General features: G+C 41.0%; 1 protein-coding gene across 6 annotated transcripts in view; it reads left to right on the forward strand.

The window, feature by feature from the left end:
- The window catches only part of LOC146581897 (uncharacterized), a 47293-nt gene that overhangs the window by 6235 nt on the left and 13611 nt on the right, over positions 1 to 27447 (forward strand). For 2 of the 6 annotated variants that reach the window (XM_085287943.1, XM_085287974.1), the window contains exons 2-4: positions 19688 to 19770; positions 23167 to 23341; positions 25385 to 25511. In XM_085287943.1, coding sequence (XP_085144069.1) covers positions 19688 to 19770; positions 23167 to 23341; positions 25385 to 25511 — 385 coding nt within the window. Of the gene's footprint in view, positions 1 to 3589; positions 4205 to 11960; positions 11980 to 19687; positions 19771 to 23166; positions 23342 to 25384; positions 25512 to 27447 lie in introns of those variants that run through there. The other 4 variants (XM_085287958.1, XM_085287966.1, XM_085287980.1 and 1 more) reach the window with 4 other exon arrangements.

The following is a 27447-nucleotide window of genomic DNA, read 5'->3' on the forward strand; positions in this document are numbered from 1 at the left end:
TTTCTAACCACGGACTGACTGTTTTTGCTTTTGTTTGTTCAAAAAGTTTTTAAAAAGGTCTTTATTGGCAGGAAAAGCTGTAAAAGTTCTAAAAATACAGATAAAGATTCACTCGTTTACATTTTCCAAAGCCTTCCAGTGGACCTGATTGAAGTCTTTGTCGGGCCAATTTTGGCCCCTGTACCTTAAGTTTGACATCCTTGGATTACATGACTCATAAAAGCTAAAAGTAATGCACTGGTTGTTCCAACTAGGGCACTATGAAGGTTCAAATCTCAAATTGTTCATTGTTAACTTGGATGATTAGTAGTTTTATGGTTGTTGACACTCAGTATGGACATAATTTGGTTGTTACCCTAAAAATCACAGAGTCCGGCACCCAAGCCTAACGATAGCATCTCTAACCTTTGACCTTTCGGTGGTGCGAGACTCGAGGTACAGTCACGAAAACTGGTGAAAAACACCAGGAGAGTATTACCAATAACCGTGCTATTTTCTAAACTTTTGCTGTTTAGTTTGAGGGGCTATGAGTATGAATGGCCTGAAAAAGAGACGATGAATAAGAAAACACAGAAACATTGGGGCCCTACACAGCTTGATAGCCTCCTAATTACTACAGTGCTGTCTGTGCAGCGTTTGGTGTATTGCCTAATCAAAATTGTACATCACTTCCTTTCCTGCTGCCTGGCAGCCGAGCACCAACTTAACTTGTCTAATTGGTTTGACCCAGTTTTTTGTGACAGGAAGCAGACTTTCGATTTCTTTAAATTTTGAGCCTTTTCTTTCTATTTCACTACGGAATCATCCAACGGCACTTTAAAGTTCCTCGAAAGACTTAAAATATGAAAAAATTTAGGTGATAGAATTATTGTTCTACAAATTATGTTTTGTACAACAAATGTGTCAGGGAGAGACACGATTAAAAGAAAACGGACTAGAAATGAATAAATGCACAGACTATACCAGGATGGGAAATCCCAAGAGCCTGCTTCAGGCATCAATCTCAACTAAAGCCAATTCAGCAGTGAATTTATTGGTGGAAACGCCGATTAACCCGTAGATTAAATCGGTGGAAATCCTCCGTCTACACAACTTCAGTCCTTGGTAGGACTTTATGCTAGGGGTGTGTACGCATGAGTAAAGACATTTCCCAACAATCCCAGCATGCTAAAACTGATCTGTGTGTTTGTGTATTATTGTGTTGAAATGGAGCTGTTGAGCTCTGGAACTGATACAGCGTTGCCACACACACACACAGACAGAGTGACTTTTAAAGCTTTGACATGTCTGAAGTGAATACTGAATCACACAGACAGTATTCAGTCTGGGCATGTTGGGATTGAGAAATCTGTTCCACTAACAGCATTACTATGTCAACACCATGATGATTCATGTGATTTGTGTGTTTGTGTCACTATAAGATCACTAGGATAAAAATGTCTGTAGTGTGACAAAAGCAAGACTTTATACTTTCACTCTTATCACTCCGACAACATTTTTAACTGTTTAAACATGTAAACACATGCTCTGTTACAGATAACGGCATACAGCTCCTAGTTGTTTTGATATATAGTGATCTTCTAATGATCATTTTAAAAAATTGGCCTCTTAGCTAAAATTGACTCAGTGTTGTAGCAGGAAATCTCAGGATCAGCCCCTAGTCACTTCACAGCCACTCACACACAGTGTAAGCGCTCTGAGCTGTAGTGGCTGATAGTGGTTAAGCTTCCTACTTATAGCGATTAGCTGCGACAGGCTGTTGCGCGACCGCTAGGCCTCCTACTGAGATGCAGAGAACATTGGGCTCTGTCCTTTTGTATTTGAAGGACACTGAAATGCTCCACTAATTTTTAAACCCTGACATGTGGTCAAATGTATTGTAACGGAGAGTTTATGGTTTAATTCCAGGTGATGCCAGACTGCTAGCATAACTTAGCATAAAAAATAGAAACAAATAGCTTAGTAAACATACCAGCACTAAAGTAGCCCAGGATATGAAGTCAGGACATCATCATTGTGTGTAAATGACCACAGATGATGTGTTAAACATGGGTGTACCTACTGTGGTGGTACAGTTCTGTTTTGAAGGCTTTTTTAGGATTAGCAATGTCTCTGTGTTTAAGGTTAAGCAGCATTTTCATTCACTAAAGCAAGAAAACTAAAGCAAGCATTGGTCGTTTTTTTTATTGAAATTAACTGTACTCCAAGTCTTCTTATTTGTCTGACTATTGTATTTAAATGGCTCTAAAGGTAGCAAACATGGTTGAAATTGGCATAGGTGAAGCCCCGTAGATAGCTAGCAGCTAAAGCTACTGCTGAAGAAGCCAAACCCTGCTAATTCAAAACACTGAGCCTTGATCTATTAGATGGTATTAAAGATGGATGCAATTTCTGTGACAGGTTTTAGTCGGGAAGTCCGGTTTTAAAGATGACCATTTTTTTATTATTGCTGTCTTGATAAGAGACTGTGAACCTGCATCCTCACCAGCTAACAATTTGTCCGTCACAGCTAAATGGTAAATGGAAATGTAGCGCTTTTCTACTCTAGTATATTCAAGACGCTTTATACCTCATTTACAACTATTCATAGGAGCACTTTTTTCTGTTCTAAGTGTCTTTATCTAACATTCGCGCACACACTAACTTCAGTATCTTGCCCAAGAAACTTTGGCATGGATCAGGGATCAAACCACCAACCTTCTGATTCGTAGATGCTCTACTTCTTGAGCTAGGGAAGTCTACTTTTCTGAAATGCAAAATGACAAAAAAAAATACACAAAATCAACTTAATAGTTTAATTAGTAAAATTGAATGGGTCACCAGGAAAGAGTTTACTGAAATCAAGTTTGAGGGCCAAAGTGTTTTTTGCAACCACCGCTATCATCTGTTGGTGGCTATTAAAAAGAATGCAGGTTAAGGCACTTACTTGTTTTAAATATATTTTTTATTATTTGTGGATATAATTACCAAAAAGAACCAAAACTGTTATAAAAAGGGAGTAAATCGGCCATTTACGAAACCACAGTTTCCATCACTTCCTCTTCAGATTGATTTCTGTTTTTCTTTATCCAGTCCTGGAGCTTGCTGCTTGGAATTTACATGGTGACTAATGAGGTTCAGCGGTGAAGACTAGTAGATTTTCTTACTTTTTTACGAGAACTAGCTGGCTCCAGCTTCATATTGGACAGACAGGACAGTGGCATGTTTGTGCCCAGTTTAAACATTTCTTTAGGTTTGGTCTTAACCGGCTGTATCAATATAACAATTGACAGTGATTTGTAATCATTTGTCTTTAGGGTTAACTATGAAGGCTATATTGGATATAAAGTGTGCTGTTACTGCAAATAAAAACACACTTTATACTTTGCTCACTCTCTTTATGGGGAAACATCTGAGGTAATATTAGTAAAAGTAAACATTAACAATAAACCACTTGGCACTCACTGGTTAATTATATCTAAACAGTAGAAAGAGACGGTGAAGGATAAGGTCGTGGGGGGAGTATCTTGTTCACACATGCCTCCTCCCTCCCTCTCTCCTCCCTCTTTATCTTTCCTCCCTCTGTGCTTCAGCAGCATTACCAGTCGTGGTGACTGGGAGGAGAGGAGCAAAGCATGCAGCAGCCAGTCAGTCATTTATAGTTCATTGTTTTCATCACTGCATTGTACCACTCAAAGAATTTGTTCTTCTTTTGTGGGACGTGGTCGTTGGGGGAAGAGACGTTTTCCTCTCTCTCTGGTGAATTGTTCATTTTTAAAGGGCGATTCAGTTTTTCTAACTCTATTTTTGTGCTGCTTGCACGATATTATGATCGTCCCACTTTGGCTGCAGTTGAATGCGAGTCTTGGAGTGGTTTAGACTGGCTAGCTTTGGTGCTTTTCCTGCCAGATTTATGAAAGGAGAGAGGTCAGTATGAAATTTGACTTCAGTGGAACTCAAAAGTGGGAGGAACCTCAGAGGATGGTTTGACTTGGAGGAAGGCGATCTTCTCTTGTGGAGTGGCATCTTTTCTACTGCGAAGAGCGAGAAGTCTTCATTATACAGGGGCAAAGGAAGACAAAAACCTCAAGTTTTTGGGTTTGAGAGCTTTAAATTCATAGACCAGAAGAAACTGGGCATCATCGGGAAAACGCACAAATCACGTTTTGGCTTCATCTCATCGTTATACCATGGCAGGGATGTACGGATGCTTTAAGGGTCGCAAGTAAGTTTCAGTTGTAAAATATTACCTGAAGATTGCAACACCTTGTTCTTGCATCACACGAGGAAAGAAAAAAAAACAAAAAACTGGATTGCTCACAGATATTGCTTCATCAAACTGCTCACTCAGGTCATCAACACAGTCTCTGCAAACCTGTGTCACAGGATATGGGTGGTGTCGGCCCTTTTCACGGGATTTGTCATTTTCAGTGTAAAACTCTATCATAATGCAGACCGCTGACTGCTGCTAGTACCACAAAATGTGTTTTCTTTGTTGCGCTCCACTCATTTTTTGCTTTCCACGGTATGACTACAAGTGCATGCAGCAAGAAAAATAAAAACTCTTAGAGTGCACTGACCTGCATTTGTATCCTGCACACTGTCTTTTAATGCAGTGGTCAAATCAGTCTGTATTCTTTTTGTCACCACAGTTAGTGACTCGCTTGGGAACAAACGGTCAACTGAGTAACTCGCAAGACGGGTTTTGACTGGAAGTCAGTGATTAGTCCGTAAATCTGAGTCAAACTCGCTTTTGTCATGTGTGCTGTAAACTACAATCAGGTGGATGAGCATGATTTCCTGTATGTTTTCCTGGAACAGGATCAGTTCATGTTGTTGCTCATTAAGGTTTGATGCTGCATAGCTGTGGCCGTGTTAAGAGTTTTTTCCTCATTTAAATTTGGATGCATGTTTCTGTTCTTGCTGATTGAAGTCCTCTGTGATTTTAATGCTTTGAATTGGCTAAATATAGGACACTGGGCTTGGCAGTGTGATTGGACCACAGAGGCTCAGCATAATGAGTGCCTTTAGCTTTTTGACTACAGTAAAGTGTCTTTTTTGTAACAGAGCTGTGTAGATGTGGTGCTGGTTACACTGATACCCCCTTCAACTTTCTTTGTCTTTGTCCTCCCAGCCTCATGACAGTTGAACAGTGAAAGCTTTTACAGCCGCCTGAGTGGAGCTTGAACAAATAGAGTGTGTGTGTGTGTGTGTGTGTGTGTGTGTGTGTGTGTGTGTGTGTCAGTCACACACATACAACACTGAGCAAAAATCTTGAGTCTCTCCTCTTTTCTTGTTTTGCCAGGAAAATGGGAAATGAGTGCATCCAGCTTGATGAAAGGTGTGTAAACATCAGAGGTGGCAAAAGCATCCTGTAATTAAGTAGAAGTACAGATTCAACTTCATGTAAAAGTAAAAAGCACAGGCTCTGAAACGTACTCAAAGAAAGTAAAGGTAGCTCCTCGAAGAACGTTTCTACCTCTTATTTTTATGAAAAGCAAACTGAACCTTGGGCTATATTAAATTATTAAATAAAATAAGTAGATGGGAAACTAACTTTATTTCAGTCTAAATTGTCACTCAGGTAAGTAGAACATGAGCAGGGAGAAAGAAGGGAAACGGAACAAAAAGCTCTATTTTCTGTTGTCTCCATTGTAGAGGGTGACTTTGCCTCTCAACATGAAAATGTGTAGGGAAGAGTTTACAGTGGATTCAGCAGGTGGAGGAACCCTAAAATCAATTGTACTGGCTCAGTATGGGGAGCCATTAGATTCTCATGTACAGGCTGTGGTCAGCTGACCTGCTGCTACTGCTGCGCTGAGTTTTACTTATCTTTGTGTCAAAAGCTGTTTCATGAGTTGTCCTGGCTGATTTCCATCTGATTTCCACCCTCTACACCAGAGGCGTCAAACTCCAGGCCTCGAGGGCAGGAGTCCTGCAGGTTTTAGATCTCACCCTGGGTCAACACACCTGGATCAAATGATTAGTTCATTACCAGGCCTCTGGAGAACTGCAAGACATTTTGAGGAGCTCATTTAGCCATTTGAATCAGCTGTGCCCTTGAGGCCTGGAGTTCCCACCCCTGTTCTAGATGGGTTCATATGAAGGTGGAATTCAGTAAATGAATCTAAGGATCATCAGTTTAACTTCAAATTCATCTCTGCAACCCTTTTATGTAACCTAACTCTGACCATCAGCACTACAGCCTCTGTGCATCACTCACATGCTTTAAATCCATCACAGTACAGCAAAGTAACCTGTTTATCCTGTACTAAACAGTGTTTTCATGCAAACTTCAAATAACACAGTCTACCTCAGTTTGTTTTTTAGCAGGTAAAAACTGGTCAGAAAAATGACTACTCAAGTGAAGTAAAGTAACGAAGTAGGAATACTTTGTTACTTCCCGCCTCGGGTAAACTACATGTAACAACAGTCTAAAAGGCAAAAACAGTGTTTGTGCAATTTTAACAAGCTTGCCGATATTTAGTCTGGGTACCTTTTTTTTATTCTTCAACAACCTGAACTCTCTTAGGCAAAGTTTCTTGTTATTTCTTTAAGTAGTCTTTGAAAATAGTTCTCCAGGCTTCTTGAAGGACATTTAAAGCTCTTCTTTGGATGTTTCTGCCTTTTTGTTCTGTTCTTTGCTAACATGATGCCACGCTGCTTCAATAATGTTGAGGTCTGGGCTCTGGGGAGAAGCTTTTTGCTGTCAGGTATGCTTTTACTCCCTTGGCCGTGTGTTTGGAGTTCTTGTCATGTTGAAAACTGAAACAGTTGCCAATCAGACACTTTCTAGGTTGTATTACAGGATGATTAAATATTTTCTGTTTATAATCCCATCAATATCGCCACCACTGGCTGAACCACCAAACCATGACAGAGGCTCTATTGTGTTGTACAGATGACTGTAGATACTCACTTTGTCTCTCTTCTGACCTCCTTCATCCATATTGATGAATTTGTAGCTTTTCTTAAAGATCACTTACAACTTAGAAATGGGGAAAAATGAGAAAAGACTTTTGTACTATATTTTATTCAAGTGCATTTTGGCAGAATGCACTAAATTAAGGCTGAGCCTGCATTTAAATTGAAGTCATGAGATTATTATTTCAGTCAGGGCAAATTGAAGCATTTGGTATTTAAGTGGCTACAACAGCATTATAGTTGGAGTACTATTGGATGCCCTGTATATTTTAAACCTTTTAAATGTTTCCGACTTCTATGGGCTTTCAGCTCCCCCGCTGACCCCAGTAGGCACCCCCGTCCTTTGGCACCCACCAAGGCAAGGGAGCCCAGGCCCATCCAGACCGGGGCCTACGGCAGCAGGACCGCCCAGCCCCCACAGGACCTGGGGCAGCCCACCTGACCCCACTGCAGAGGAAACTTTACCCTAACATTCAATCATCTCCCAGACTGCACAAGACAGTAGACACCCAGGTTAAGTTTATTCTCCACCTCTCCTGTGACTCTCTCCCACCTGCAGAGTGGACTCCTGCAAGGATGGAACAAACTCCCTGTCAGTTGAAGAGCCCCCTAGTTAGGCCGATGCACCAGTGGCCCCCTGCACCAGGGCTGAGCCCCTGTGCCCCCACCCGCCCACAACCTCGGCGACACACCAACAAGGACCTAAGCCCCCAAGGCCCAGCCAGAGCCCTAGCACGGAGGCGAAGCACCCTGTCTGTCAAACCAGAAACCTTTTTGTGGCTAATATATCTCTGCGGTTAGTAAGTGAAGCAAAGCTAATGTTTAAATCTCCCTAACCCAGATAGTTTTTTGTTTAAATCTGATGTCATTTTCCAGTTTGGCTCAGCAGTAGAGTAGAACTCCACAATAAAAGTATCAAAGCTGATGATAAGGTATATTCTCATTTTCCCACCAGTCCCCACTGGGATTTTCTGGTCCAAGACTGATTATGCAACTACTGCAGGTTGAGTTTGTATAGAAGAAATGGTGATGCAGCTGGAAATGAATGTAGACTGTGTAGAGTGACTGAAAGTGTTTGGTCAGTTGCTGTCTTGAGTCCATGTAAGGCTTGTTGCTAAGAGCACTGACAGATGAGGAAAGGAGATGGAGGAGAGAATGTGGCAAAGAAAACGAGAGCCGGATGTTGACAGGAACCTCCAAATGCAAAGGAGTGATTTCTCAATTTGAACCAAACCTCAGGGTGAAAAACATTTTGCAGTTTGTTGTTTAAAAGTTTTTTGTTGTTTTTGTTTTTTTTTTTAAGTCTGAACCACTCAAACTCCAAGTTACATAAAATCAATATCCCTACATTTTATGCACCAGCCTTTAATTTGGTAACTTTCAGAGTTATGAAGTGACCTGGATGTGATCGCAGGTCCAGTTTATTTATTTTTTTTACAAAGACTTGTGTTGCAGTTGTGGCAGTAGCAAAGCAGGGACGAGCATATATGTTCTGTAGCAATAAATAACTGATCAACATTCAGCTGCCTTTTAGTGCCTGGTGAATGGATTCAAACACCAATGTCTTGTCACCAGTGTTTATTTTCTGCTTGATCACTTTGTTTCAGATGAATGCAATTTTGGAATAAAAAGCTAAGCTGTCTTCTGACTTATCTGGGACTCTGAATTGCTTTGCAACAAGCAGTGTCTTGTTTTATTTCAGTCATTTCAAATGAAACCACATTTTGTAACTGCCACTTCATACTTCATCTGCACTGTCTCCCAGTAGCTTATTTTTCAGGCTCTATGTTTACATAAACTGAAGGCTTGGGAATATCAGACATTATGTTGGTGCTCCTCTGTGATATGAGCACGCAGAGCAGTGCAGCATCATATTGAGTGTTAAAGGTCATTGTAGTTCGACGGCTTCTTATAATGCTTGATGGGATTAAATCGTGACTACTTGAATACTAAATGCATTGCTGGGAATTTCAAGGTTTGTGTTTGGGGGCAGATAAAGTTAGACAGACTGTTTTCATTATCTTTAATAGGGTTTCCCACTGACAACCAAGCAACAGCAATATTTTTTATTTTATTTTTTTTTGTCTATTTTGTGCTGGAGACCAGTCAAGATACTATTTAAAGCTGTTATTTTCTTAGTAGCTGACAGGCTAATACACGGCGATATCAGCGTGTTAGCACTGGCTAGCTAATGTGGCATGGATTTCCAGTATTAAACAGCACTGTAACCTGAGACCATATGCATAGAGGTGTTGCAGTATACTGGTTTTGAACTTGATGAATAGTAAATGGTACACCGCTATGGTTAAAGGCATGGTTATTGTGGCTCTCTTCCCATTCACTGAGATGCTACTGAAAGCAATCTGTATGTTTAATGGCTAATGGATTCATTATACAGTAGCTGCATCTATTTCTAGAATCACTTTTCACAACAGTCCTGCCAAGTCACTCGGCAGGTGCAGTTGGGCTGGAGACGGATAAACTCTTGAGCAATTTATTTTAATCAAGTTTGTTGAATTTTGTTTTGCTACTTTTCACAGCATGCCGAGCATTTGCGCTAATGCTAGCTTCTTCATAAAAAATGTAGGTACGTTGTTCAGTTTTGAGCTTGACTTTAATGAGTACTGAATAACTCTGACATTTTTTTTCTCAATGGTTTTCCTAAACTTGTTTTAACATCTGTCGCCCAACACCTTTAAACCAGAAATTGTTTTGCATTGCAAGGGTAGGTCACAGCCACATTCTTTGGAGTTCAGGAGTAAAAATTCATGACTAATTTCCTTCTCGGTCACCTTCTCCTGCTGATCGCGCAGGCGTGGACTGGCTGAATGGGTCAAGAGGAAATACCAAAGTTTTAAAGGCCATGTTCCCAGTTAGGTATGCGCAGCTAGACAAGAGACTGGGAATCGCACAAAGATGGAGAAAGGAAGGGATGGTGAGATAATGAGACGAGAGGTAAAAAGAATGAGGAGAAAGGAGGGGTAATGCATTGATGATGTGGAGCTGTGTTATCTGGATGCATTCTTTATACATTTTTCATGTCCTTTTATGGCCCTTTGGCTCGCATTGAGCGCCTTCGTGTAACAGAGATGGGTTAGACAATAACAAAAGTCATGTAAAAGCTCTTTAACATCTGGGAAGAGAGCAGTGGGAGAATGGAAGATGTTTATCCTACGAGGACGTTGCCTTTTTTCCATGCTGTTCCCCTATTAATCTTTTATTAAATAATGCAGACAAAGGCATGTGACAAGATGGCAGATCAAACCAGACTGTACCCTGTGCAGTGTGGGATGGGGCATCAGACCCAGGAAGAACTACTGCTTTATCTATCCCGTAAAGATATTAAAGTCTGAGCAGCACAAACACACCAGGCCTTCAGACACTTAATAAATTTAGTCCTTTCTGATAAATGAGAGTCCTTTAAGATAAATGAGAAAACTCTAGAATTGTAGAACCTGTAGACAGTAAGGTTATTGTAAGCATAAAGACTAGACTGACAAACATGACTTCATGTGGTCCCTGCCAAAAGACAAGATACAGCATGTTTCCTGAGCTTTAGAGGTGCTGCAAGGCTCATTTTCTAACCTTTTTTGTAGCGGTTCATCCATCTTTGCAGTCTTCATACTAAGCTGAGCTATCGTGTGTTGGCTGTTGCTTCGTGTTTACTGTGCAGATATAAACATTCACTCAGTTCAATGAGCAGAGTGGCTGGGCCTTTGCTTTAGCACTTCCGTTTAAGTATTTAGATTAATTGCTGTTGTAAGCAGTGGACTTGACTTCGGTTTTGCTCCACAAGACTTTTGCATTAGGCTAAACATCATAATTTGCGTTTCATTTTCTATTTTGTTTCAGTTGCATTGTCTTCTACAAGTCATTGTCCTCAGTGAAAACACTTGCATTGTTGAAACTGGTTCTGCTCAGTGACGAGTGTATAGAGCTCAATGACAAAGCTTTGTGAGTACAGAGTTCTGTGTAAAACGACGTATTTTCTCCACAATGCTGGAACCCTCTCCAGCTGTTTCCAATAAAAGAACATTGTTTACTACAGTCTCTATAATTTGACCTCATCATTAGTTTTCATCTAAAGCAAAATGCTATGATTCTTCTTGCATGTGCACAGAAGAGAAAAATAAAGGAAAAGGCAGATTTAGCCACAGGCATTAGCCTGATTTAAACCTCAGATATTATAATTCTCCACAGTGAGTATGTGCATGTCTGTCTAAACCACGTCAACACGATTACAGGTCATTATAACGCCGTGCTGATGACAGCCATGACCATTGCCATGGACCATTTATCTCTTTAGAAGCTGCAAGGACTCAAAAATGAACTGACTAGATTTTGGTGGTCAAAGGTCAAGATCACCATGACCTCAAGAAAACCACATTTTTAGCTGTAGGTTTAGGATAAAATGAGCATAACATGATTAAGTGAAAACATCAGAAAGGTCAAAGGTCAAGTCAGGACAGACAGGGATGTAATATGCATCTTGTTGGTTAGCGTATAACCACAAGGCAGTAATTCTAGTTTTAAAAAAGCAGTAAATGTACACCACCACAGATTGCATGCTTTATTTTGTGCAAACACAGTGAAGTTCCCATGCTGCTTCTATCTGTGTATACAACATGGCAGTCTGCAACTTATCTGCGCAGAGCGCTTCATCCACTCGGCCAAGTTTATCATTTCAGCTGCCTGGAAAAGAAAAAATTCCTTCTCTTCCCTCGCCGTTCTGCCTTGATTCATTCCTGCATCTGTCTTTTTTTTTTTTTTTTTTTTTTCTCTTTGTGGAAATTGAAGGCTTTCGGCTCGTCACAGACCCACTAACATCTTATTCCCTCGGCCAGCTTCCTCCACTCAAGCCTTTCATGTTCTCCTAAGGCTCGCTTTGTGTCTCATACAGTATAGGGAATGTCGTTTTTTAGATTTGCTGGCTAAGCACCTAAAAATAGCTTTTTTTTTTTTTTTTTTTTTTTTTTGCTTTTTTCTTTCTTTTTTTTTCTCTTTAGCTTTTCGTGACGGATTCCACGCTGTGTTGGGTCGGTGGTGATCCTGCTCAAGAAGAAAAAGAAGAAGAAAGTGTGTACATTATTGTACTTTATTGAGCCCCGTGGGGAAATTGCTCTCTGCATTTAACCCATTCACTCAGTGAAGCAGTGGGCAGCCATTGGGCGCCCGGGGAGCAGTGTGTAGGGACGGTACCTTGCTCAGGGGTACCTCAGGGTAGCTGTTAAGGGGAATCGAACCCCCGACCTTCCGATCATGGGGCAACCACTCTACCTACTGAGCTATCCCCGCCATCAAGTCAGAAGCCTGAATATCGTGCTAAGAATCAATCACAGATATTGAAACTTGCTCCAAAAATCACTGCAATCATTTTGAGTCGTCTCTTTATCAATTTGAATTGTTATTTAAGAGTTGGTCTATATTGCCTTCCTTAAAAAATAAATAAAAGGAATTCAGAAATGCTGAATTCAGGAGGAAATACCAGCCCTCTGGTGATGCTCTGTGAATGAACGCGTCTACTTCAGGGGCTGGAATGTAAGGCAGAAAACAAATTTTCATTCATAGACACTGTTAACTCATTCAGCTCTAACAGCCGCCGCGTGACTCTGGTTTAGCTCTGCTTTTGCTACGTACAGCCGCACAGCTAAGGGGGTTGTTCTGTTTGAGGCTAATGGAAGTCCCTGCTTTAAGTCTGTGGAGACAGACCATTACAAGAGTCCCTCGAACAGACACAGTTGCAATGACAGAAGCCTGGTTTCAGTAGTGTTTAGCTTTGAAACGCTACACTTTGCTAAGCTTCTAGGCTCCGTCCCTTCACTATGCAGAGCCTAATTGCTGTTTGTAATGTAATCAGGCTGATATTCGCCAGTTTAACTGCTGATTCACAACAACTGGGCCCAGAGCAGGGTGGATTTGTTTTATGTAAGACCTACAGCAACTTACAGATTAGATTAGTCCTTTCAGATAAATGAGAGGCTGTAACACAGACAAACAACTTCGGAATCATGAGTGGGTTATTAATCACATCAGAAGCTTATTTTCTGAGTCAGTACCATTGAATGTCATTGTTGACAGTAGCCAATTAGTCAGCGCCATAAGCCTGTAGTGTAATGAGTCTCGTAACACTGGATCCATTGAGAGATTAAAGCTGGGCGATATTGGATTTGCGTTACGTCAGAAGGACAGAAGCCACATGGACAACACCCGGCTGGAGTCATCGGAGCTTACTGTTGAACTCTGTGGGCACCGCTCTCCACAGTTATCTATATTTAGTTACTTCTGTATAGCTTACAGTGACACTATGGTCTCCACACAGCTCCTAGATGAAGTGTTTTTGCTGTGTAATCTGGGCTCTGCTCAATCCCGTTGTCATAGCTGAATTTGGTCAGGGTTCGTCCACACCAGCAGTTTACAGTATGGGTTTAAAGTATTCTTTTGTGTGTTTTTAGAAACAATCTAATGACAGACAAATGTGGACATGCTTACTGTGTGCGTGCTCACTCTACGTGGGTGCTAATAAGGTTATTTCAGGTGTCTAATAAAGGCAAACTCCCTGCTGGTCTGAATACCTCTTCGTGCTAATCCATTGTTATGTAATAAGACACACACACACACACACACACACACACACACACACACACACACACACACACACACACACACACACACACACACACACACACACACACACAGTCCTTGTCAACCATCCATAGAGTCATGCACTTCCAAATAAAGCTAATTATATATTTGAGAGTGTTTGCACTGCATGAAAGTCAGGCTGCTGAAGGATAAGTATGAAACAAGAATAAGTTAATGAACAGCTGACAGAAGATTCTCATGAAGCAGTGCAACCTTGGGGGGAAAAAAGCCCGTAACATCTAACTAATCTGAAAAGAAACAAAGCCTGAAATACGGTAAACCAAAAGTAGCAATTAAGGCTTTATGATGGCTCCTGTGGCATTGCTGGGTAAATATTGCTGTGAAATATAAGTTTTGTGTTCTGAGATTACACTCTGCTTATACTCATAACAGTATTTATGCCCTCTTTAGTATAAAAGCTACACAGTTACCACCTCCAGCACGGCCCACTTCTTCCAAATAAGCACCTGCCTAACAGTCCAGCATTACCCCGTCGCTACAGCCTGTTTATCTTTTGCTCTACATGTCCCTGCTACGAGCCCGCTTGTTCCTCTCTGCGTGCACAGGAGTTTTGATGCTCTCCTGGCATCTGAGAAAGACCCAGCGGAGCACTCACATTTTTGTTGTTATGCCAAAATCTTTAGCGTTAGCATGCCATGTGGCTAATGTGGCTAACATGACCGTTAGCTTCCAGAGCTAACTGTTCTAATCTAGTCAGAAACTCTGGAAATGTTAACACGGACTTTGACAGCAATAAACAAGGACAGGACCTAGATTGTTTTTTAAATAAATGGTCAGTTTAAAAATGGTAACTGGGTTTGCTGTTAAAACTTTAGCAGGAGTTTTTCTTTGTTTGGTTGGTTTTTTGTTTTTGAATATTTTTTTCCACTTATATTACTGGAGGAACCTCCAGTCACTATCCTTTTCCCTTCCTTATTTTCCAGTAGGATATCCATGGCAACACAAGAAAAGCCACAGCACTCTTTGTTAAAAGGAGAGTGGGCAGAAGCAGCTCTTTTCATTTAAATCAGTGTACAGTGAAACAGCCTGTTGTGGAGAAAGAATCTTGATGGACATGTGAAGCCTGCATTATTGTTTTTTTGTTTGTTTTTTTAGGTGTATGGTGTGTATTAAGAAGTACTGGGTTATATTCTGAATCCACTGGTTGAAGCCCCAGAGATGATCTTAGCTGCACCATTGCCACCTCGGCTCTGTGTGCCACAGACTTGGCTTCAAAGTGAAATGCCATAAGTCAGTTACAATCATGTGGTTTTACTACAAACACAAAGCTGACCCCAACAACTCTTTAACATAGACTGAAAAAAGTCCTTCATCGTAAACTCAAATTAAGGTTACATAAAGAACACAGGCAAGCTTCAGTGCAGACATAGTAGCCATGGAAAAAGTCCTGTTTGTTCTGAATATGGTTGGATAAAAAGTTTTTGCATTAAGGTCGTGATCTCCTAGATTATCTGTTTAAAATTTAAGGCCCTTTGTTTATTTACTAAAATGTCTCTGTGAGGGAAAACTTTGTCCAGGGTCTTCTTACCATCTTTGGTTGCAAGTCTCAGTGTTTTGTTTCCACTGCGAAGCCTCTGTGTTTACTGTAAGTCTGTTTTCCCTTTTGTCTCTCTCTTCGTCCCAATATTCTTGTGTTTATCTAACAGACTCATCTTTCCTTTCATGCTGTTCTTTCCCACAGCCCCTTTCTCTGACCCCGTCCCCTCCCGCTTTCTTGTGTTTGTCCCTTCCTCTGGTTTTCTCGCTCTTTTCTCTCACTCCCTCTCGCTTTTTGTGTTCGTCTCATCTGCACTTTTCATTGAGTTTGCAAATCCATCCTTCTGTCTCGCCTGCCTTCGTCTATCTGTATTTCTAATGAAGCGGAGGATGTCACCATGGGGATCCGGCTTTGGAAATGGGCACAGGTCAGTCACTGTGACTCCTGACCATCTGATCTTCATCCTAACACATCTGCGTCACTGTAAAAGAGTTTTTGTTTTTTTTTTACTTTGTTGGATCCGTCCCTTGGAGGTTCAGGATTTAAGCTCTGTTGCTCATTCTTTAAAATGAAAGTTGAGCTTTAACATATCAGGATTTATTATTTTTGGCAGATACTTTTTTTTTTTTTTACTCTCCTGCCAGGAATTCAAAGATCCTATATAAATTTCTATGTTTTAAGTACACAGACTGTATAAAAAAGATGGCTTCCGCCACCATGACGTCATTCACTGGTTAAGAATGTCCTGTCATGAAGCCCTGAGCTGAGTGTTTTTGACTACACTCTGCTCAGGAGGATACAATACGTGCATTCATAAGAACGCATTCATTAAATATTCATGATGGTACTGTCTTTTGCAGAAAACAATGCTAGCTTTTTCTATGCTAACTACATGGTGGCTTCAGTTCTATTAAATGCTTAATACCCAGACATGAGAGCAGCAGTTTGGACCCCATAATTTAATTCTTAAACATCAATACTTTGGCCCTCACCTGTAAACATTGATGTTATTTCTTACCTCTACCTGGTATTGATTTCATTCATATCACAACACTGTATGAGTGTCTATGCTCATTTCTGCTCGTGTAGCTGCTTTCTAGATACGCTTGAGTCTATGTAAGTGTGTATGCAGTTAACTCATGGTTGTACTGTGATCACCTGATAACAGCATTGGCATATACCAGTTTGTAACCATGGCATTTAAATAAAATACTTCAAGTATAAAAAATAATGTATATAGCAAAACAATACAACCACCGTGTGTTTAATACAAATCGGTGAGGTTCAGTCGTTTGTGGCTTTGAAATAAATTCTGATAAGAGAAGGTGTTAGACTACAGAGTCTGTACAGGATGATGATGATGATGATTCACACGACTTTAACAAACCAATAATAGCTTATGATTATATAATAGTAATACTGGTGAAAGGCCCTCAGTACGTCAATAGACCCTCTGGAATGTTCTCTGTTTCTTTAACACACAGCTCACTGTAAACACAGTTGACAAGAAGTTCTCCAGCTGCTTCCTTAACAGAGAGGGAGTCTTCTCACACTAACAACACGATTGGGGGGGAAAAAAACAGTGGCGGTTTCTCCACCTTAAATTTTTTTTAGCACAAACGATTCTATCACAGTGTTAACCTGTTAGCTCTTACCTGGAGCAGTCACGACACACCCTTCATAAGCAGATGGACATCGGTCAGTTGTAGTCATGGACACGGGTGCTGATAAAAAGAACTTGATGCCTATTGTGATTGTGTTTAGTTCTGGGTTGAGGCCACTGTTCTATTGGGTTGAGATCCTGTGATTCTTGGGGCCATTTCAGTACAGTGAACTCAATTGTCATGTTCAAGAAACCAGTTTGAGATGATTGAGCTTTATGACATAACTAGGTATCCTCCATCAGAAGGTGTGTACACTGTGGTGATTAAATGATGCTCAGTTGGAACTAAGGAGCCCACAGTGTGCCACAAAATATCCTCTTCACTGTTACGTCAGCAGCAGCCTGAACTGTTGGTACAAAGCAGGATAGATCCATGCTTTCATGTTGTTTATGCAAAGTTTGGACCCTACCATCCTTATCTCACAACAGAAATGAAAAACCATCAGACCAGTCAGCATTTGTCTTGTCTTGTATGCTCAGGTTTTGGTGAGCATGTGCAAACTGTAGCCTTAATTTCCTGTTCTTAGCATGTTGTAGCCTTTCAGCTTAAAGGTTCAGGCCGCTGTGCATTCAGAGATGCTGTTCTGTATCCTTTGGCTGTAACCATGGTAATTGTTAAGTCCCTTGAAGCAACTTTGTTGCTGGTTTGAACTTCAGCAGGTTGTCATGTCTATATAATCTAATTGCACTGAGTTGCTGCGATGTGATTGGCTGATTTAGATAGCTGTGTTAATGAGCAGTTTTACGGGTGTGCCTCATAATTAAAATGAATAAACATTCAGTCTTTTTAATTTCCTGTTATTTATTTTTATTTTTTATTTCATGGGTGCTTTTCATTGACACTGTGAGTCATCACACCGGGGATCAGGCATCAGTAACCATAATCCCTAAGTAAACTCTACGCTTTAGAGAAGCATAAAAGGACCATTTGAAAAGTACAAAAAGGCTCTGAGTGTTTGTTGTTCGCTGATTGACGAGACTTAAAAAGGTGGTAAAGCCACGATCGGGACTGCAGTTTGAGTGTGGATCACCAGGGGGAAAACATCATGCTGACCTTTATTTTATTTGTGCAAAATTAAACTTGAATCTTTTTTATTGTTAGTGATTGGTTTTAGAAATATTTGTGTGAGCCGTGGACTTCTGGGAATCTGAGTTGGAAAGAGCTTGAGGAATACGGACTTGGGAAAACTAATTTCAAAAGCCAGAAATCACACGTTTAGATAACATTAGTTTGGGGTAAAGGTTAAAGTTGATCCGTGATAAAATCCAACTATGTGACTTGTTTTTGATTTTGCTAAACTAAAAATTTGGAGGTTCTGGATGCACAAGAAATCAAGTTTAAGGTTTTATATGCATAATAAATAAAACTATTGTGATTAACAAAAAGGGGTTTTGAATAGTGCCCGTTTCCCACCAATTTTGGGTTCAACCAAAACAACATATCACAGTTTCCATAGAAACCTTTAAACCAAAGGAGATTCGTTCATTTATTGTTATTTTACTTTGGTTAGACAACCTGCACTTGTTCACAATGAATACATCCATGTTAATGTAATTTATTCTGTATTGAGTCAGATCACGGGGTTAGCTGTCAAACAGCCAGGGGACCTCCAGAATCTTTGGGATTCATCTCTGGAAACTGCAAACATCCTTATGAAATTTCATGCTGATACATCATCGAGTTTCTGTTTTCAGCCCAGTGAAGCATTGACAAACTAACCTCCACAGATTCCGCAGACCTGAAATAAATGGTGGCACAGCTACAATTAGACATGTTTGCTGAAAACCATATCAGCAATGAGTCAACTTCCTGCCAAATGGCTCAGGAAATCCTCAACACACAGCACAGTGCACGGCTAATTAGATTTGACACTAGAGTAAAACATTTATACAGGATCATCTAACTGGTTCACCATGCTGGAACTGCATTCACGTGGCCTCAGACGTCCTGTGGGCTCGAGAGAGCTCTGTGCAGTGCAAAGAGTGATTTAAAATAATAATAATGTTAAAATGATGACTTGCAAATGAACCTACTGTACTGTAGAGTGAAGGCTGACTCGCAGCCCAAATGTGAAGCCCTCAGTCCTGCTGCACACAGAGCCTTAACGAGGCACCCGCTCATAATGTGATTTCATATCTGTTTAAGGTTGTGTTCGGCGGTTGCTGGGCACCTGCTGTTGACGTGATGAACACTTGAGTTAACGGCGCAGGAGTACACTGGAAACGTAGCAGGCGTGCCTCCGCTAGGACTGTTTGGATTGTGGAGACACCTCAGATGGAGATTAAAGTTTAAATAGCAAAGAGAAGCACTTTTCACACGTTTCCACCTGTTTAATGAATGAACAACTACATCACCGTTAATGCATCCAGGAGTTGCATAATGAGCTTTGGGGGGATTTTATAAGGTGGTGACTTGTTATGGATGTAATCCGCCCCAACAGTCGCCTGTCCATGCGGTCCGACCACGCCAAGCCACTTTTACCAGCAGTCTTGACACTTCTAAGTAGGACTTTAATCACTTTTTAATCTGATCACATTGCAACTAGGTAGCTGCCATATCAGCCAAATAAGAAGGCAGAAGCAGGTTTAGATAAATGCAGACATTTATTTTTTTTCTATTTTTTTTCTACTGATTTATAGCAGCCAGCCTGATTCTGGTCTTGTTCATGAAACTTATGAAAGACTTTGTAATAGCTCAGTAGGTAAAGTGGTCGCCCCATGATCGGAAGGTCGGCGGTTCGAATCCACTTAACGGCTACCCTGAGGTACCCCTGAGCAAGGTACCGTCCCTACACACTGCTCCCCGGGCGCCTGCTTAGTGGGCTGCCCACTGCTTCACTGAGTGAATGGGTCAAATGCAGAGAAAAACAAGTAATTTCCCCATGGGGATCAATAAAGTATCTATTATTATTATTATTATTATTATTATTATTATTATTATTATTATTAATCATCAAACTCATCATCTGTCTCCCTCCCAGCAGTGACAGTGCTGCCATGGCATCAGGAACTCCAGACGTGACGACCAATCAGGAGCCTGCTGAAGTCCAGGAAGAGTGCTCAGGTAACAGTTTGATTAAATGTTTTCTGTAAATGTTTGATTGGGAATCCAGGCATATTTAGTATTAATGTATGCTGAGTGGCTGTCTTCGCTGTAATCACATGAAAAGGTCGTGTCTGTAATTTGCATCATTTCGACCTTTTTTCTTTTCCGCTTCAACTTGGAGTTTGCAAGGTCATCGACATACAGGGAGAATGTGAAAATGACCTTTCAACTGTTTCTATTCGGCAGATGGTTCATACTTTCTGTGGATTGCACAGCTAATGAGTTACTGTCCATCCTGTAATCATTCAGGCTGTAGCTAACGAGGCTTCCTTGCTTTAATTTCACAGTACAGAGCAGTGAAAACCAGATAATCCAGGGACTTTGGCAGTTTTCTAGATGAAAGTCTTCTGCATGAAAAGATTGTGTTAATACAAACGTTGTACTTTTTTCTTTCTTTTTTTTTTTTTTTGCTTAATTTTATTTTGAAAGTTTGCAACAACTGAAACAAAATACATGTTTTTTCCAAATCAGTAGAATCTTATCAGTGCATGTTTTGTAAATCTCTGAGGTCTCATTTAGTGGGAACACATGCAGAAACTCCTGGTGCTTTCAGCTCTGATGACAATAATAAATGTTGTTTCAGAGATGGTTGGATGCTGGTACTTGCCAGCGATATCAGCAATGAGATTTTCTACTCATTCCCAGCAAAGATCCAATCAGCTCGAACGATCGCACACAAATATCTCCTTGCAGGTTGTGGCAGGAAATGGAGGAAAACACAAGGCTGTCGCACACAGACGTGCACACAGATTAACAACAAACAGAGTGGGAACCAGGATGTAGATGTGTGTCGACATGGAAAGGTTAAGTTGTGAGCTTCTTGTGAACACAGTGACTTAAGCAGACGTGATGAAACTGGTCTTTCGTGCCCAGGCTTGAGGTCCAAGATAATGTGAGTGAATAACAGGCAGAAGTTTGTTTTCAGGAAGCTCTCGGTTCAGTTTTGAATCTTGGGCTAATGCTGGTGCAATAATCCTGCTGAATTTTCAAGTTTGCTCACTTGCTTTTCACAAGAAATGAACAGTCTCTAATTTTTCTGGTAGTTTTGTTTTTATGGAGATCCCAGCCCTGATATTGTCTCCCTTTCAAAGGTCACCATCCTCTCACAGTTCAGCTGAGTTGTCCCTAATTTTGAGCTCAGGACTGTGTATAGGTCCTGATAGTCATAACAGAATGCATATGGAGAAACTATAATATCTCAGCTCTACGCTGACCTTCCACTGAATCAGCTGCCTTTTCTAGGCAGACCTTTTGGCTTTAATAGAGTATTGTGCCTAAAATAGCACAATAAATGGTACTGTTGGGTGGTGCTTCCCCCTGATAGTTCATCTTGGCCATGCAGAAAGGCCTCTGAAGCTTCATCAAAAAGCAGGTTGGAACCTCCTCAAGTAAAGACAGCACTTTGTGGACTGCAGTTATCCAACAATAACTTGTTCTGTGTGCGGTTTAATGGCATCTCATTAAGACGCTAAAATTGGTTTTCATTATATTTTGACAGACTTTTATTTTAGTGACGTCTTTGGGTTTCTGTGTTACACAAAAAATCCCAAAAGAAAATGCACCACATGTGCTTAACATGATCTTGAGTGAGTGACCCAGAGATTTAAAGCATCTTGGCCTCAGCACCAGGTTTGGATTCCAAACATTTTTCAGTTGGGACTTAGCTCCAACCAGAAAGTATATTTTTAGAAAAGAAGGAATGCTCAAGGATTCCCCACAGGGAGGAGGACGAAAATGACACAGCTCGTGGAACAAAAATGCATCTTATTTTGAAATCTCTACTGAAGAATGTCTGTGGATGGCTCAGGGGTAGGAGTCCTCAAAATAGTTTGACTACAGTTGTTCTGTTTGCTCCCGACTTCTTCTTTCTCATTGTTGTTTCTCTTTCTTGCAACTCAGCTTCTGTTTCCTTTCTCTGGGGATGTTTTAAGTGCCTCCTGTGGTGCGTGTAACAAATAGTCCGCCCGATTTATAGGTTGGCCGATATTATCAGGTGATATTAGCTATTTGCCACTCCTATGGGCATCAGGATTTTAAAGGCCACAAAATGAAAATTTAAAAAGTAGAGTAGAAACATTAAAAAACACTGTTCAAACATTTTATAGGTCTTACTTAGTTTGCCAGCCAGAGGACTCTTCTCTGATTGGGATGCTACAAACACAGCAGCCAGCTGATTGAGCAGAGTCGGGCTGAACGTGGACGAGTAAAGAAACTACATAAACTAAATGTTAGAAATCTGTTTATGTTTAGTGTGTCTGAAAGAAATATATTGGAAAATCTAAATCTCCAAATATTGTCACTGCTGCTAAAATCCCGTTTCTGTCTAGCTGTGAAAACAATGAAACATGTTGCACTTTGTGATGACTTTTGTCTGATTACAAGTGTTTCTATTTGATGGCTACTTCAGTTTACTCAAAATATACAACAATAATGCTTTTTGCTTTTTTTTTCTCCCCACCTTACAAAACCTACATTACCCACAATGCTCTTCAACCACTGACAGTTTGGAAAGCCTAGCTACATTCAGATTTTGTTTTTTGTTTTTTCCCCATCATCCTCAGCTGTATACAGGTCTACACCTCTGCCATTGCAATCAATGCATTGCACACTGGTTTATGAACTGCTGTCTTACACCATGTTATCATTCTGGCTTCTTTTTGAAACAAGAAGCGCTGCCCCCTGCTGGCCGTTAGAAACAATGTGCACTTCTATAATGGCTTTGTTTTTCTAAACCACAGGCTGTGTTCATCTTTTATGTACAGTCTATGGTTTGACCCAGTAAATATTAGCTAAGCTAATGAACATAGTAAACATTGTAAGTGCTATACATGTTACCATTGTTACTATGTAGATGAATAAAAAAATAAAAAATAAAAAAAAGACCAACTCTGCACTACTCTTTATACTGATCATGTGGTTTGAAGACAAATGCGTAGTGTATAAGTGCTGAGCCAGCCCACATCCCTGTTGCATGTGAGATGGAGCGAGGACCATTTCAGGTTCTTGATGACAGCTGTTTAAGAAGTTATAAAAGAGCTGTTGAGTTTTTCCACTGTGGTGCTAATAGACACGGACCCACTGTGGGGGTAGGTTTACAAGCTTGAGTTTGTGTCTGTTTATGCATATGTGTATTTTCAGTTTTCATGTTGGCCTCTGCAAACACACGCACACATCGTTTGCTCTGTGTGGTTCCCTCTGGGCTGCCTACCTGTGTCTTTACATCCACCACAGGACTAATTGCTCTATAACTCGAGTTCACACTGGGGCAGTGTGTAAAGATGCCGTGTGTGTAATGTTCTCATCAGCATGTAACTGTGCACCACCATGCAATGATTCATGATTCTGTCTTCTCAGGAAAGAAGAAGTCCAAGTTCCAAACGTTTAAAAGGTTCTTTGCCAGGAAGAAGAGAAAGGATCCATCAGCTGCAGGAGCGGACGTGAGCCTTAAAGCCAGCCAGTCGAGTGACAATGTCAGCAAAGCATCAGAGAGCAACACACTCACTCGAGCAGAGAAGGATAAAGGCTCTGGGTAAGATCGCACACGTGTGCTGAATGAAATGCTTTTATTTACAATCTGACGAAAGTACACAGAGCTCAACTAAGACCTGTCACGCCTCTACTTATTTATTATATGCTCATTTTGTCATCGTATTAAAGCTACAGTCGGTTGTAAATACTCGTAAATATACATTGAGTAGTGTGCATCATATATCTTCCAACAAATCGCTAAACTTGGATTAATCTGTTCCGGATTCATGAACTTGATAAATTGTGCATAAATGTTCGGTGTTTTTTCAGGTTTGGATGGACGCATTTGTAAAATCGTTTTACGTGTCCTCAGACTGCTTCATATTTGTGTGTGGGTGTGAGTCCTTACACACAAATCATTGTACACATTTCTAAATCTTACTTTATGCTTGTGGATCATATCATAATCATTTGCAACCCTTTTGAGGCAAATTTCTCTCCATGAACTGGGAGAACTGGAAGGAGTAGGAAAATAAAATTCAGTTTTATTTATACAGTGCCAAATCACAGCAGTCGGCTCAAGGCGCTTTGTATTGTAAGGTAGACCCTTCAATAATACATGCAGAAACAGAAAAACCCAACAATCATATGACCCCCTATGAGCAAGCACTGTGGCGACAGTGGGAAGGAAAAACTCCCTTTTAACAGGAAGAAACTTCCAACAGAACCAGGCTCAGGAAGGTGCGGGGCCATCTGCTGTGATTGGTTGGGGTGAGAGAAGGAAAACAGGATAAAGACAAAATTCAGTTGATTGCGATTTTTAGTCTAATGACATCTAATGGTGAGATTTTACACACTTTACCTTTAAGCATGGACCAACATTTCAAATAATTAGGTCAACCTGAGTCTCAGTCTTGGGGAAGACAACTTCACCTGTTGCCTACTGGTGGTGGTCAGAGGGCCCAGTGGCGCCTGTGTCCGGCAGCCTTGCCTCTGTCAGTGCACCCCAGGGTGGCTGTGGCTACAATGTAGCTGCCATCACCTGTGTGTGTGTGTGTGTGTGTGTGTGTGTGTGTGTGTGTGACTGGGTGGATGACTGGTTGTGTAAAGCGCTTTGGGGTCCTTAGGGACTAGTAAAGCGCTATACAAATACAGGCCATTTACCATTTAGGTAAACCCTGTGAGCCGAAAGGCTTCAGAATGCTCCGAACACTCAGTTTTAGACAGTTTTTTCTACTCCTGGCTGTGTTTGATGTCAGAGAGAAGAGATATCTAAAAACTGGTCATCTGTAGCACACATCTCGGGCTGTGACTAGCCCACCGACCTGTTGATCAAAGCTTCTGTTTGTGAGGGACAGGACAATATGACAAAAATCAATTTGAAGGAAATGGAATGGAACTAAAACTACATAAACGGTGTGTTTTTAAGCAGAACCATTTTCCTCCCATTTCCCTTTCAGATGTAAAGCATCTAAAATGCTAGCTCTTATTATGGGGTTTAATTGAGCCCAGCAAAATATGAATCCAGAATATTATATCATTACTTTACTGCCATGTTTAAGGGATTCATCAAGAAACCGCACCGTTCTGCGGTTTCTGCTCACGTTGTTGGAGCTCATCCATCCATTCAGGCCAATAACGTCATGAGCACATTTAAAAAAGGAAGGTTGTGTTTTAACATCCATCTCCTGTTCTGTCAAACTCACCTCAGCGAAGGCTCGGCGCTTCCTGTTTTGTAACAATTAGAAGAATGTGTGTTTTCCTGTGGAAAAGTCCTGAATTTCTTTGTTTTCCTAAGCGGTGCCACTTCCTGCTTTGTCTCAGTCTGTCACAGGAAATATCTAGTTACATTTTACTGATTTCTCTCATCATCCTAATTACTGGGAGACAACAAACCATCACTTAAAAAACTAAAAGTGTCTTTTCAGTTGATATATATTTTTATACGACACATTCCAAACACTCTGCATGGGTAGTTTATGGTATGTTGTTGTATGTCGTGATCCGCCATCTGGTTCTTTTTTTCTTCTACCTGTCTTGTTATAGAAGCTGTGAAACATCACTCTGTGCTGTGTTTATTTCTTTGTCTTCCTGTTTCCCAAAGGTCGAAGATCAGTCTGGGAGGCAAGGCTTTGTCACATGACTCCGTGTTTGTTTCTGACTCATCGGAGGCGAACGAGGCTCTGGGGGCATCGCAGGACAGCATTCATGGGAAGGTGAAATCACTCCAGGTATGCACACACAAACGCAGTTACCGGATCAAAGATAAACATGTTAAAGTTAAAGTCCTCTCAGGTCTAGTACACCAGAGATCCCCGACCCCTTGACCTTTGACTACAGGGGTTATTAAGGAATAATAAACAATAAAGATTCACAGTCTGACACATTTAAGTGTGTTTGCGAGTGAGCACTTCTATGCCCCAGGGCACTGAACAAAGTGCTGCCAGCAGATCTGCTATATATTAAGCCTGTGGGATTACGAGTAATAAGTGGCATTAAATAAGCTTTGACTTTTTACACACAAGTTTTGATCCATGTGTAATGTGATAAACGCAGCGGTTTGGACAGGCGGAACTGATGTGTTTCACAAATAGAGATTAAAGTTCTGTCAAAGCAAAATGAAAGGACCGCGTGATGAGAAGAACTGCAGACAGATAGAAAGAGTATCTGTCACAATAGTGGGCTAAAAGGGGAAGACATGAGACCCAGATGGATGCGCTGACCTCCAATGAAACGGCTCCGCTGAGCTACAGAGGAGTGAGACTCAAACAACTCCTTTAAGCGATTTTTGCTAAAAAGAAACACTTTCTCCTGTAAGCTAAAATAAAACAGAGGAAGTGTTTGATTTGGGCTCCTTTGTAGATCAGAAAGTGTGTAACGGACACGGGCAGAGTGCCTGATAATCAAATCCAAGAGTTTTCAGGCAAAACAGCCACAGATAGTTTGGCGAGATGCAAGTTGCTAATAGATTGATTTCCATAAAGTGAATTTACTGTGGAAAAACAATCTAATGGAGATTTCCTGACCTTAATCCTCGCTGTGAGCTGTGCTGCCTGTTTGATAAGCAGAATGAGGCCATTCCAGAGCCAAAAATAAACACATTATGTAAGGATCGATACACTACAAGGCCATTAACATGATGCACAGGAGAGTGACTGTCATGTAGTAACTCACTAAACAAGGGTGTTGCCACTGTGACCGGTCCAGAAAGCTTCAGATAGAAAAAATTCCATTTGATGGCGTTTTTGGGCCTGCGTTTGTTGTCCAGTAATATAGCTCTTTAAGCGTAGGAATTCAGACAATACAGAAGCTACAAAGATGCAATTGCATCCTGTCCTACCAGAAAAATCACACAAAAACAGGACACCGGCCAACTGAGATGATATAAAAGACAGGTGTAGCTGCTGTGAGGTCAGCCACTGCTTTATGAAGTTGTGTTATGTTTCAACGTTGCCTTCTTTGGTGTTTTGAAGCTGGATGTTGCAGTCGAGGGGTAAATCTGACCAGGAAGCTCACAGGCTAGTAACATGTCTATCAGAAGTCATTAACATTGGATCATCTTCCTTTCTGTCAGTGAGTTTAACATTTTGCTCACTCTTACCCAAAACTAGTAACCTGGTCCATAAACCTATCAGGAAATCGTTTACTGTGGTCACAGCTGACAGCCGATTTCTCATTGGTGTATACAGGAGCAACCACAGCTATCACCCCCTGGTGGCCGTTAAAGAGAATGCAACTTTGCGGCTACAGTGTCTCCATCTTTTACACTGTCTGTGGCCCGACAAGTGGACAATTTTCACTCCACTACAAAGACTTTTGTCTTCTGTGGGACCGTGGCTAAAGGGCAAGCACTAACAACTGTAACACACTAACCACTGGTTCAACATATTTTTGATGCTGCCCCCTGGTGACAGTACACAGCTACTACATACAGGTGGAGCTCTGCCGTGCTCTGCGTTGGACCTATAGACTACCAGTGCACTATTACAGCGGAGCGGAGGATGAATTTGAGGATGTCCACCCTGTCACACCGCAGCTAGCATCATGAGCAGAGTGATATGATTGGCAGGTGCAGTTTAATAGAAGGGTAAATGCTCACGAGAATCTTTGTGCAAGTGTCAGTTAGCTCCATTATATTCAACAGAGAGCAGACATGTGTACAGCTGA

Source organism: Mchenga conophoros, linkage group LG2 (assembly GCF_057382185.1).
Source record: "Mchenga conophoros isolate Kocher_MC1m ecotype Shallow Benthic linkage group LG2, M_conophoros_male_GT1.1, whole genome shotgun sequence".
NCBI classification, from domain to species: Eukaryota; Metazoa; Chordata; class Actinopteri; order Cichliformes; family Cichlidae; genus Mchenga; species Mchenga conophoros.